This window comes from Thunnus maccoyii, chromosome 23 (assembly GCF_910596095.1).
Source record: "Thunnus maccoyii chromosome 23, fThuMac1.1, whole genome shotgun sequence".
In the NCBI taxonomy this organism is placed as follows: Eukaryota; Metazoa; Chordata; class Actinopteri; order Scombriformes; family Scombridae; genus Thunnus; species Thunnus maccoyii.
The window spans coordinates 5,646,278-5,659,226 of NC_056555.1; the positions used below are offsets into that span (position 1 = coordinate 5,646,278).

The 12,949-nt window shown below is 40.1% G+C and overlaps 1 protein-coding gene across 12 annotated transcripts in view; it reads left to right on the forward strand.

Annotated features, from left to right (window-relative positions):
* nav3 (neuron navigator 3) overlaps window positions 1-12,949 on the forward strand; it is a 420,425-nt gene that overhangs the window by 317,492 nt on the left and 89,984 nt on the right. For all 12 annotated transcript variants that reach the window (XM_042402532.1, XM_042402533.1, XM_042402528.1 and 9 more), the window contains 2 exons: window positions 2,394-2,462; window positions 9,313-9,455. In XM_042402532.1, coding sequence (XP_042258466.1) covers window positions 2,394-2,462; window positions 9,313-9,455 — 212 coding nt within the window. The remainder of the gene's footprint in view (window positions 1-2,393; window positions 2,463-9,312; window positions 9,456-12,949) is intronic.

A 12,949-nucleotide genomic window follows, 5' to 3' on the forward strand; every position in this document is an offset into this window, starting at 1 on the left:
CGATTTCAAATTTTGTTAGGATTTCAAAACTCCAGTTGTCTGAGCCCAGTTTGAGAGGAAATGATCCATGAATAAGAGGCTGCCACAATATTCATCAGCAACAAATTTTAAAAGTTATGGTCTTGTACTGAACCTTATTCCTTGTAAAACCGTTTTTAATGGTCTTGGTGGTTTATGGTTTAATTTGGAGTGTATAATTACCTTAATATAATAATTGATGAAGTTTCTCATCTCTTGTTCTAGTACGTTTCTCTTGCAATATCATTTTATAGTCACAGCAATAATTTCAGTGCTGGTTCTGTAGTTGAACTGAACTCATTTTTATTCAGTTTGGTTCAGGGTGTCATCTAACTGCATGAAATGTTAAAATGTAAAAGTCTAATTTCGAAGCTGTTGGCATTGGTTGTATATTCAGTTTTATGCAAAGTTGAGAGCTGCACACTAAAGGCAGAAAGAGAAGTGATGACTGCCGTGCGTCATTCAGCCACCCAGTATATAGGTACTTTATTGTCTCTGTCCACTTTCACTCACCAACGCCAAACCAGCAGCCCACAAACACAAAACAGAGAACAAGTTGTTCCCCGTTGTCAGAAGAGAAGGCCGTCTAAACAGACTGCTGGTGTTGTTGCTTCCTCTGTCCTCCAGCTGAAGTGGAGCTCAGCAGCTCTGGTCATTGTAGAAGACAGTTTTGAGACAGTATTTTACCGTTAAACTTCTTGTGGAACTGCTGCTGCTCTGTAGCCCCCTCCTCAAGAGGAACTGTTAGGATAACTCAAGTTCTGATCTCTGTTCAGCCTGTGGAAGGTGTGAGTAAAGTCTCTAATTAGCTGGAATTTCATGCTGTTTCATTTGTAATGTGTAATAGTTGAGAAAGAGTTGTTTGCAGTATTTGTAACTACCTGAACGGGGGCTTTATTAGTTGCTATTATGCTTTAGTAAAGTTAATTTACTTGGTTTGATGTGCAGTCATCATCTTGTTCAGAATAGTTTCTTTAATTTAAAAACTGATATGTGAGGCTACTGGGACCAAACTGACATTTGCCATTGTAATTGAACTGTCTGGTAAGTTTACAGCATTCACTACTACAGTCTTTGTTAGCAACCATTAGTCCTTTCCCATTTGTATCATTTTATTTCATATACAGTCAAATGTCAGATGTACACAGTCAAATGGTTCATATTTCTGTAAATAACTGAGATTCAAAAATAGGTGACAGCTAGCTATATTTTAAACTGGAACTCCATTGAGCTAATAACGTTAGCAGAGATTAGCCAAGCCTGCCCCAACACTGCCTACAATACAATATAATATTGGTTAAATTTGTAACACTTATCCTATATGTAGCCTCATTTGTTTCTTTTTTCAGTATTTTAATGTAGTTTTGTCCATAACTAACTCATTAAAAATACATTTTCCTTGTAAACAGAGTGAAAAAGAAGAGGTGCTGGCCATTTGTATGTTACAGCTAGCTAAGGAGCTATAAGAATCTCTCTTTTCTCAATGGCAGATGTTAAAATGATACCTGTTGCTTTGAGTGGGTTTTCACCTGCTTGTTTAACAATACAACAGCCACAAATAATAATTTCCCCAGGCAGTTAGCGATACCATTAAAAAAGTAGATATGTCCAGTGGATAGCAGGGCTAACTTTCAATAAAGACTCTGTTCATCCAGATTATGAAAACCAGTGGGAAACATTTACATGGTATGCAGTGATACAGTACACACAGGACATTACACACAGGAATAAACAACAGCCTCACCACCTGGTGTTTGACTTTTCATTGTTTACAGGGTGTACGTATGATGATTAAAGGCACCTCTTTGTTCATAAAGCGCTCTACAAGTAGCTTAACTACTTCCTGTCAAACATGAATGGAGAGGCCCGACTGTAACAGCCAGTGTTGATTCCCATCTCCGCGAATGACTAACAGTGAGTGTTGGGTTATAAACTGTGACTGGTGCTGTGGGCATTTCCTTCGCCTCTGCCTCGTGTGTTGTGTGTTTTGAGGTTTCCTTTCATACGATGCCACCGCAGAAGTGATTGTGAAAGGTTTTTGGCCGTTTTAGGTCAGCAGCCCAATAAACGGACCGAGATGTTATTGGTTTAGTCATTCGAATGTGGTAATAAACATATGTGAGCCATCATGTGAAAAATCAAAGAAATGTGCACTGGCATGCTACATTATCTACCATGTGCTTCTTTTTCTCTCTCTCTCTCTCTCTCTCTCTGGTCATCTCTCTTCCTTTTTCTCTCTGCCTCTATATGAATGGCTCTTCTCACTCACATTATTGCATTAAGACATGGATTAAGAAAATTCCAGTAAGACGCCGGTCTCATTCCTCATTTAACTGTTAACAGTCTGTCCATCATCTGCTCTGCTCTCTCCTCAGTCTCACAGCACGATATGCAAGTCCTCCGGGCCACAGTGGAATAGGGTCACCACAGAAGAAAAACACAAGGTAAATATAGCAAATACTTAAGATCACTTTATTGTGTTATTGGGTTAGCTGATTCTTACTTAAAGTTCAACATACAGAGCATTCATATTTCAAAGTGCTGTAGCGTTTTTTGGCTGCACCCATGCCTTCACATTCATTTTGGTCAGTGTTCTCGAGTTTTTGTGATACTCTGATACCACCATATGGAGGTTAGAGTTGACCTCTAACCTGACAGGTCAGGGTCAGCTTGAGAACAGCTGGTAGGGATTCAGTGTTTTACTCCAGGATGCTTCAGTAGGGTGGCAATGTGCCTCACAGCTAAAGGATAGTCTTTCTTAATGTGCTAAATGTTCATTATATTCCCTCTTACCACTGTTGATTCAGCCTAATTAAAACATGCCGCTTCAGTTCAGAACACCTGTAGTGTATGAAAATGCTAGGTTTGTGTAGTTCGTTTGAGTAATGTTCAAGTGAGTAAATATTCAGTTGATAATTAGAGGGGATGTCTTATTTGAAATGAATCACACCAAAACTGACTGAGTAGTAACGTGTAGAGTTCAGTACATAAACACAGTAGTGCCACAAAAAGGTCGCCAGAAGCACAAAATAAGAAACTTTAAACCACCACAGCAAGTTTTTTTACACAAGTCATTTCTTTACAGTAAAAGTCTATAACCTCTGTCCTCAGTCCAGCACTTTTACTACTTGAGAAGTGCTATTCAATGTGATATGTCCTTTGGGAATAGCCCTTTTACACATCTTGGCAAAGAAGCTGCTGCTAAATAATCTACCAGACGATATAATGACACTCTTTGTGTTGCCAAGCTGTAGACTGTAGCTAGCAGTCAGGGAACCACAGGCTTCAACCACTCTTAAGGTGTCATGCGTAAGCTGGCAAACCGTTGACCCTCCTACTGTTCCATAAACATTAGCGTTTAGGCACTCACACTCGTGCGCAGAGATATGAGTACAGTATGTGCAGTATCACAAAAACTTGCTATACGCTTATATACATATGCACCCACAAATCTATACACACATACTGTATATACACACCCTAGAGTCCAGTTGTCTGATGCTTGCAGCATTTGTTCCAGCCCAGAGGCAGTGGGAACCAGCGTGTTGGCAAATAATTCCTCTCCATCCGCCACTGAGCAATGGCAAAAATGCTGCAGCCAGCAGCTCCAGCCCTATGGGTGGTAACCTACCCTCTCACATCACTGACAACAAACCTCACCACTGCTGCTTTTCAGAAATAGCACTTTAATTCCCGCACATGCTTCACACACACACGAAAACTACAGTCACACAATACATACAAAACCCTTAATTCGAGGTTAGTGAGCAGTGACAGTATAGGTTTTCCTCTGCTGCCATCTGATTCTCATTCATACAAGTATGATTACCACATTTAATTGCTCTCTTGCCATCTGAGAAGTTATTTTTAATCACCACGGGTTGTCTCCTCTCCTATCCCTAAAGCAAGAAAGCTTTAGCAATTCTAAAATGGGAAAACAATACATGTCTCTCTCAGATACTCTGCTGAATGTGTTGAAAAGTGTTTCCCTCAAGGCGCTAGGTTTTAGTATTTTTCTTGCTCTTTATGCGACATTCTGCTTGTTGGCTGGTCCTAAAGGAACTACCTCCTTACAACCACTGCACTTTTCACATCTACTCAATTCTATGGCCTGTCTCTTTCTTTTTACAGACTCACTGTTCCCTTTCATATTTATATACCTGCCTTTCTCCTGTTATTAAAAAAAGTTAAGAATATGGAAAGAAATAGCTAAATATGAGCATAGGTCCAAGATACTACTAGTACTTATGCATTTTGTCATTTTGTTGGTTGATCACCAGTGTTATAGCAAGTTTTTTTCTACAAATATTCTGTGCTTTACATTTTTGCTGACCATTTTTAGTGCATGCTATTCAATGTCAGATTTGTGATTGTATTTTTCCTACATTTCCAGTAACTGATTTCCACTCATTTCTGTACAAAATCACTAAATAGACTTGTTGTGTAATTCATCACAATGAAAGTCTGCATTCATTTCTGAGATTGCTAATTGATTTTCATAAAATATGGAAACGAATGCACATCTGTAGTTCCCTGTAACAGTACAGAAAATACATTTAAAAACATAGATGGATAGCTAAGATATAAACATGAAACATTGTCAAGGTGCTCTTGGGCAAGGCACCTACTAGGAGTTAGAAGTCAGTGGCCAACAGTAGAAAAATGTGGTCGCACTGAAGAGCTCCAAAAGAAATCTTAATGTAGTTTCATGCCATTTATACACTGAATACTCTACATTTAACATGAATCAGACTGTATGTATATGTATCTACCCGTGTAATCGAAGACCTTTTCCTTTAGCCGGTGACTGACAGGCTGCATAATGTTCTCCTCTTCACCTCATCCTTTCAGTGTCATACAGTATATACAACTTCACTGTCCAGAATTGACATCACATTTCCCTCTCCAGCTCCATTCTGCTGATGCATTAACAAATATGTATTTTGGAAGATGAAAGAATCTCATGATAAAAGGGAGTCTGATTTCCATCTGAATTGCCTCAATCTCTCTCTCGCTCATTTCCGTGTTGTTTATCTCTCATTTTCTCTTGTCTGGGGTTTGCAGCAACAATATCCTTTCTGTGTTTTCTCTCCCTCTGTGCATCTTTTTCTCTTTCACTCCCCGTTCTCTCACTTCTTTGTTTTGTTCGTTTTTCATTCCTCTCGGTTCTTTTTTCTTTCAGTTTTTATTACCTTTCATTCATTCCCTTGTTGGTAGAACTCCAGGCACTATCGCTCTCATTGTGTGTGTATGTTTAGGGGTCATTGGTGTGCTTTTAGTTTTGTTTTATTGTGAGATATTTCATTCAAACATCAAAATTCAAAGTCTCTGTCTTCCTCCCTGTCATTTTCTATGTTCCCTCTGTTTTTTCTCCACGTTGTGTAGTCGCTACTGAGCTAGTCCGTCTGTTTCAGCCCAGTGAGTGACTGCCTCAGCTGCGGGCTAAGGACCACCTCTGGCTGCAGCTCAGTACAATCACTCAGGCAGAGCACCAGTTCTTTGCTCTCAGGCCTGGATCAGCATCTCTAAACAGTCGGCGTTGCCACTTTAGACACACAGGAGGAGGATGTGAAGGCAGGATCTGAAAAATTCAAAAGAACTGAGTGTAAAGGAATGGCACATTTACTGCATCTTGATGTCAGTTCTTTTGCACTAGCTTATTTTTGCACAATTGTCTGTGTAAAACAATGTTTGCATTGCTCAGCACATGGACTGACTTATTAGGCACTTTTGCTCTGACTTCATGCTGTGCAGATTCCCTAATCACTGAGACTTGTTCTATTTTTCAAGAGAGGCACCCAAAGTAAACTTCACTTTTTTTGCAACTGGATACAGTTCAAGTTTGGTGCAATAGTAGAAGGGCTGATTTTTGAAATGCTTTTTGTGTTGCTTGTTGCGTCAGAAAACGCAGCGGATGGTTAGTGAGTCTAAAAAGCCCTGCAGCTCAAAGCCTAATTTGCTTCACTGGTATTAAACTGTGGAGCTGCCATCCCCTTGCAAATCACAAGCTGTCCTACTCAAGTGATGTTAAAAGGTGAACCGGGAGAATTCGTTTAGCCGGGACATAATTGTTTTTATTCAGTTTTGTGTGCCATGTGACAACAGAGTAAACAAGTGTTTTCAGTAACAGGTTCTTATTGGGGTTTTTTTTTTGTTGTTTTAGGGGATTGAACACTGTGTTGTTGTGTTTAGAAGCAAATCTAATCAAGTCATTATGATTATTAACAGAATATTCAAAAGAGGAAACACTTTTCATAGATGAGATGAATCTAATGCATGTCAGAGACAGTAGGGAACATGCAGAGTAGTTGCAGCACAGCATTTTTTTTTAAACAACCATTCTTAGCCAGCTCTTTTTTTTTTTTTTTTTTTTTTTTTTTTGGGCTTGTCACCAGTATAAAATAGATTCCAGATCCAATGATGATTGCTCAGCCAAAGGGTCTATCACCAGCTTTTAATTCTGCTACGTTGCTCACATTTTAAACAGTGTTAAAGCAATTTCTGCAGGGGAAATAAAAGACCAAGTGTTGCTCGCTCCCTGTCCAAATACTATTCTGCTGTTGTTTTGGTTTCTCAGTGGTCCTTCTTATCAGTTTTTGACTGATGCTACTATAAACCTCTCAAACATCTCACAAATTAACAAATAGAAATAAAGTTGACCTCTCTGGTATGTTTGATTGTAAGTACAGAATGAGAGAAGTGAAGTTTTTGCAGATGTGGTTCATCTTTTTATGTTCTCGTTTACCAAAGGAATAAAACAGTACTGCAGGCGGTGTAGGGAGATGAATATTAATAATCAAGATGTTTTTTATCCGCGCTACATGTCGGTCTGTCCCTCTGTTTGTTTATTTTTTTATTAAGTTAAGGCTTTAACGACAAAATGGAACATATGAGATGTTTTTTTCCTACTGGGGGTTTTGACCACTTCAGGATTCCACCAGTAGAAAAACTTTCCCTTCCGACATCTCGGCTCCATCTGCGATACAGACCCGAGTGACATATTCAGCGTAGCAAATCGATTATCTTTGTTAGAGGACATCACGACAGCTTTCGGGCAGGGAGACAGAAAGACACCAAGTTGTTAGAATCTCTTCAAGGTTTTTTTTTTTTCTTCTTCTTTCTTGCTTTTAAATTGACAAAGATCAGGCTATGAATGGAAACACCCACAGTGCTGTGGAGCGAGGTCTTCATTCAATGACTTTTTTTTCTCTGAGAGTTTGTAATGTACTGTATGTGTGAATGTGTTGGTTATCTTTTTATCCCTCGTCAGACATGCTGGATGCAATCTAGTAACAATAACGGAGTGATGTAAATGTGGTGACAGATTTGAAGAATTAAAGTAGCAGGGTGTAAATCATATGCATTTTCAAACCAGGTACTGATGTGATTAGATTCAATCACACTAAAATGCCGTCTGCTGCGATTCATTCACCGATAGAAGTGTGTAATAATTAGCAGCCGGTTTAGAAGCGTGAATGTGTGAGCTCACCAGTGTATAACCACAGCATTATAGTCCAGATTAAGACCAGATTACCATGAAAATGGATCAACGGTTCCTCGCCAAATCTGTTTTTGAAATATCATACCAACTAACAGATGTGTGAACGCATCTGTCAAAGTGCATAAAAGATGCAATGTAAAGTTGTTTTACAATAACAACAGGTTTTTGATGAGATAATTATTTTAGCTGCCTCCTGGGAGCCGTTAAAATCCCCCAGCTGCAGCATGGCAAATCAACATTTGACACTCGCAGCTTTGACTGTGTCAAGAGAAAAAGATTATGTGTGTGTGTGTGTGTGTGTGTGTGTGTATAAGAGGGTAGAGAGACTGACTGAAAAAGCAAACCTCCCGGTGGGTATGTTTATGTGAGCATTTGTTCCTCTATATGGTGTCAGTAGAGGCAGAAGTTGCAGTATATGACTGTACTGTACATGTAGGAGGATAAAAAGAGAGCGAGGTCACAATAAAGAGCCTCCAACTTCTCTTTACATCAGCTTCATTTATCCTCCAGTAACAGGTGCTGACACATCTCAGTCATGCTGTCATGAGGCAAACTTTTGTATCTCTCTATCTGTCACGTACAAGGGATGTGCAGGTGTCAAATGTTCACATTATCGTAAGTAAAATATCACGGTAAACAGCGTTATCATGACAGTCATCAAAGTTTCCTGAAATCCTGCTATTACTGCTAAAATATGGGTGAATTACTTCACACCATGATTGCTTTAGATTTTGTTCACTGAACAGAAGTCTGTATGGTTCAATTTTGTTGTGTTCTGCATAAGAAATACCATCAAAAACAGTTTGACCACTGTAAACAAAAGTAGGTTCAACGTTGAAGACAGTTGACCGGAAATCACTTTAAATGCAGCTCAGTGTCTGCATCTCTTAGATTCCACACACACACATTTCCTGATGAAATTGATTGATTGATTTCTTGAGTAATAAGTGTTATCTGCTGGATGTTAACAGTTAAATTAATGTCTAAACGGAAGAGAAATTAGTAGGAAATAATAACAGTTATACTGGGCTCTCTGTGTTCACACCGTCCTCTGAGAGCAGTGATTATCAGGGTAATGACTGTAATGGAAATGGTTTGCGGTATTTATGCTGTCAGGATGTTTCAACACGGCGTATAGTAAAAACTGTATATTGGCACATCTCTATCATGAGCTTTCATCAAAATTCTTAAGTTCACCTCATCCTCACCCTTCCTCCTCATCCCACAAGAGAACACACACGGTCTGTCTTACAGCACTCTTCTTGATCTCTCTTCATCTCAGTCCAGGATCAGAATTCATGAGTTAATGACAGGACTCTTTATAGCGAGCCAAGCTTTCTTTGCCTCACTGTCTGTGCTGTATAGAGTCCATACAGTTCAGCCCCAGGCCTAACTTGTGGTCTTCTATCTGTCTTCTTGAATCCACACTTTTATTGCCAGGGTTTCCCACAATCCAGGGTTCAAATTTAAAGCATGGGCATAATTCAGCACAGATTTTTCTACAACTTTAGTGCAGAAAAAAAAAATGTGTCTTTAGTTATTCAAAACCTTGTCCAAGAAAAGCTGCTCTAAAACCAGAAATAAGTTCAATCTTAGGTGGGCGGAGACAAAGAAACCACAATGTTTCTGGCTACATTATCATGTAATGATCATGAATGAAAACCACCCAACTTGTCAATTGATATATTTCTATCCTCAAGGAAATTTTTATATAAGGATCAAACTCCAGCACATCATCTTAACATCTAAACCTTCCTCTCTCTCTCTCTCTCTTTCTGCACCAACCCCTGCAGGTTACCGGGACCCTCCAGGGTACCTGCTGCAGGCAGCGGGGCCTCCAGGAACCTGGGCTCTTCCAACCTTAACCGTCGCAGCCAGAGCTTCAACAGCATCGACAAGAGCAAACCTCTCCAGTATGCAAGCGGCAACGACAGAGGTAAGAACGGCTCGAAGCGTTATTGACAGTGGGAACGCAACACACAAAGCTGTTTACAGAGGCTGACATTCTTCTGTTGATGTTAAAGAGATTGAGAGGGTAGAGGTTTTACGGTAGGTGGGGGCAGACTTTTTTTTTTTTTTTTTTACATTCTCCATCCCAGCCACATGATGGCACCACTGACTCAAGACAGACAAGCAGAGGAGCCGCAGAGGAGCTGAAACAGTCGCTCACTTTACCAGTCGTAACCAGTCTGCTGAATCATCCCCGGCTCTTTATTCCATGCGAGTTATAATGGATGCCATTAGGTGGAGGCGGTGACACATTTTCACAGCATGGCAAAAGCCGTTCGAGAGATGACCAAAGAGGGAGATTCAGGCAGTCGCTCTGTCAAGCATGATGAAGCTAATGAGAGTGCTCATGTTTTTGAAATATAAGGTCTCTCAGTAGCTGAGAGTTAGAGATCTTTTTATTCAACACAACATTGATTATTCACAAGTTAATAGTTGTTTTAAGATCCTGTTTCTGTCGTGAGAAGTAAATATATCAGCTCACAATGTTTTTGATTACTGAAAATCTTTGAATTTGGCTCGCTGACAGTGTTTGTAATAGCTTTAAGATTTTCCTTTGGCTCGTTCAGGAGATTTATGCCTTATTGGCTGACACAGTGATAATAATTAAAACCTTTCCCAAGGGTCATAGTCATTTTAATAATTAAGGATTATTGACATGTTTATATGACGTTATAATGACAAACCTTTTGCTTTGGCTCACAATATATGTAATCATAAAAATGTTTCCTAACTAATGAGATCATGCTTTAAATCTTAAAGCCTTTCCCAGTCGCTGAGGAAAAAAACACTACAGGATCAAGTCTGTAGAGTTGAGAGAGGATCAGTAGGAGGTGTCGGGGGTGGAGGAGAGATGCAGCGAGTGGTGTCAGATACAGAGCAGGGAAAAGCCTCCAGTAAATTCTTCTTCTTTTTGAATCTGTCTTTTTCTCTGGCTTTCAATCTTAAAAAGTTCAAACTCTTTAACGAGAGGAAGAAGGAAGACATGGCGAGAGATGGCGAGCGGACAGTAGCGGGAGGGTGGACGGGTAGCGTGTGACCAAGTGTAGCGTGTAGCTGAAAACAGAGCAAAGACGGAGAAATCGGTGTATCGTAATAACATTGTGCTTTCATTTAAATATCAATTATTTGTTTAGGTTTATAAAGGATTCAGTCAATCAATGTTTCTTTTTATTATTCTGTGAAAATGGCTGGTACTGTTTTTTAAAAGGGCTGATATGTTCTTTTCCGGCCCATTCCAGCCCATTTCCGGCCCCCAGGAACTGCGCCAGGCTTTGAAGCCAATTTGACATATTGGCCAAACCATTTAATTACAACGTCTGCATCCGTCACATGATGCACACCCAAAAACTCTTTTCCCCACAGAATTACATTGCGAAGAGACGTCTGTAAATCATTGGATACATGTTTTTGAGCATTACAACCCCCTACAAAATGACTCTTTACACTATCAGAATTTGATTCATTCAGTCTGATAACATTTAGAAAGTCTAGAAGAGCCATATGATTTAATTATTTTAACCCCATTCAAGTTAGTGGAGGGCTGAACTGGAAGTTAGTCGGCTCGGTCAGCGGAAGTGTCTGGAGCTCCTGCTGTATGGGCCACACAATCCCAGAAGATCCAAGTGATTTTATACCCAGAAGTCAGAACTTTGTTTGCTTCATGAGCAACTTTAATAGACATGAACGGGGCCCCGCCTCTACTGTATCCAGTTTTCTTTATACATCCATGATTCACATGCCGCTGTTGAGCCCTGCTAGAAGACAAACCTTCACTTTGCAGAGATAAGACACCAGGCATTGGAGCTTCACTGCAGGGGGTGATGAAATATTATTTTGGTCTCAAGTAAAAGAGAAAAAAGAAAAAATCAATTGTCAGGAAATGTCAGTACTGCAGCCAGAACCTTCTGGGCAAAAGCAGGTAGAGAGAGAGAGAGCTGAAGACAGAGAAACAGATACAGGAAGTCTCTGCCACAAGTCATTCCATACATCTTCTTAACTTCATTCTTCCTCTTACAGCAAGTTTCATTTGCTCCTTTCATGTCACATACCCTCTCGTTTCATCTTACACCCTTTTATCTTTTTTTTTTTTTGCTTTTTGTTTTCCAGGCCTTACATGTATTTTTTTTCTTGTTTTGCTTTCATCATGCATTATCACTATTGAAATTATTATATGTTCTTATGTAAATATTGTAGACTAGGATAAAGTAACCAGCACCCCCTAAACACCGACATCAGAGAGATATGAGAGGAGGGGGTTTCTGAAGCCTTTTAACCATTAACTGGTCTGCACATGGATGAAAGTCATGTTTTTGTTTTTTTTTTTGTTTGTTTGTTTCTATAACTTTTTTTTATATAAATGCGTGTTTGGCCTCACGGGGATGATGTGAACCCATTAGAGTGTTGTTTTGTGTCTCTGCTCACGCACAGCGAAGCTCTGACCAGACAGAACAAGAGCTCAAAGGGCACAAGGAGCATTGCATCATTCCTGTTGCCATGCAACTATCTAATTAGCTTCAGCCAACTAAATTGAAGCATTAAAGGGCATGAGTTCTCTGTTGTGAGTAAAATTGGACTGAGGAAAGTTGCTGATTGCTCTGCTTGTTGTTAAAGATGAGGATGAGGAGGCGATTGAGAAACAGGAGATGCAGTCACAGCTGAGTGGGAAAGCTGCTGACTTCATCTAGCAAGGCGATAATTTATAATCTGTCTGACAGTGATGTAATGTGGAGAGCAGCTAAAGTTAAAAAGCATTCAATCTACAGTGTGGTGAAATGCATCCAGAACAAGAGCTACAGAGTTAGGAAGAGAAACATATAAAGGTCACTACTGCATAAGTAGCTGCAGGCTTGAACTGACCAGTAGACCTTAAGTTTATGTCCATGTGTGTGTTGATGTGTCATTTCAAACATGCATAATACTCACTTCCAGCCTTTCAGTTTCAGTGTATCATTTGTCATGTAGTTGCAAACAGCATGTATGTGTGTATTTGTGGGTCCACCACCGCCCACAAGAAGTGACATTTCATTCCTTGGCCGCTGAGGCAAAAAAGAAAAGTCTGTTGCCATGGCAACGGCAAAGTCACTGCACGGTGAAAAGTGTGGTGACGCTGCGAAACAGCCCTCGGGAGGGGAAGTAGGAACAGGGAGGAGGTGGCGGGGGGGTGGAGGGGGTGTGGGGTGGTGGGGGGGGGGGATTCTCTAAAGACGGGGTTAATTGACTGGACACACAAACAGAAACACACACAGACACACACAGAATTACACAACTGCTTGTAACCTCTTTCGTTCACATTCATAAAGTGCCTTGAGGGCCACTGTCTCTAAAGATGAGGGGTAATACAGAGGACACACATACACACACACTCACAGACACATAAACACAAGAATGTACTGTTTGCTCTCTCATGCACGTTTAAATCAT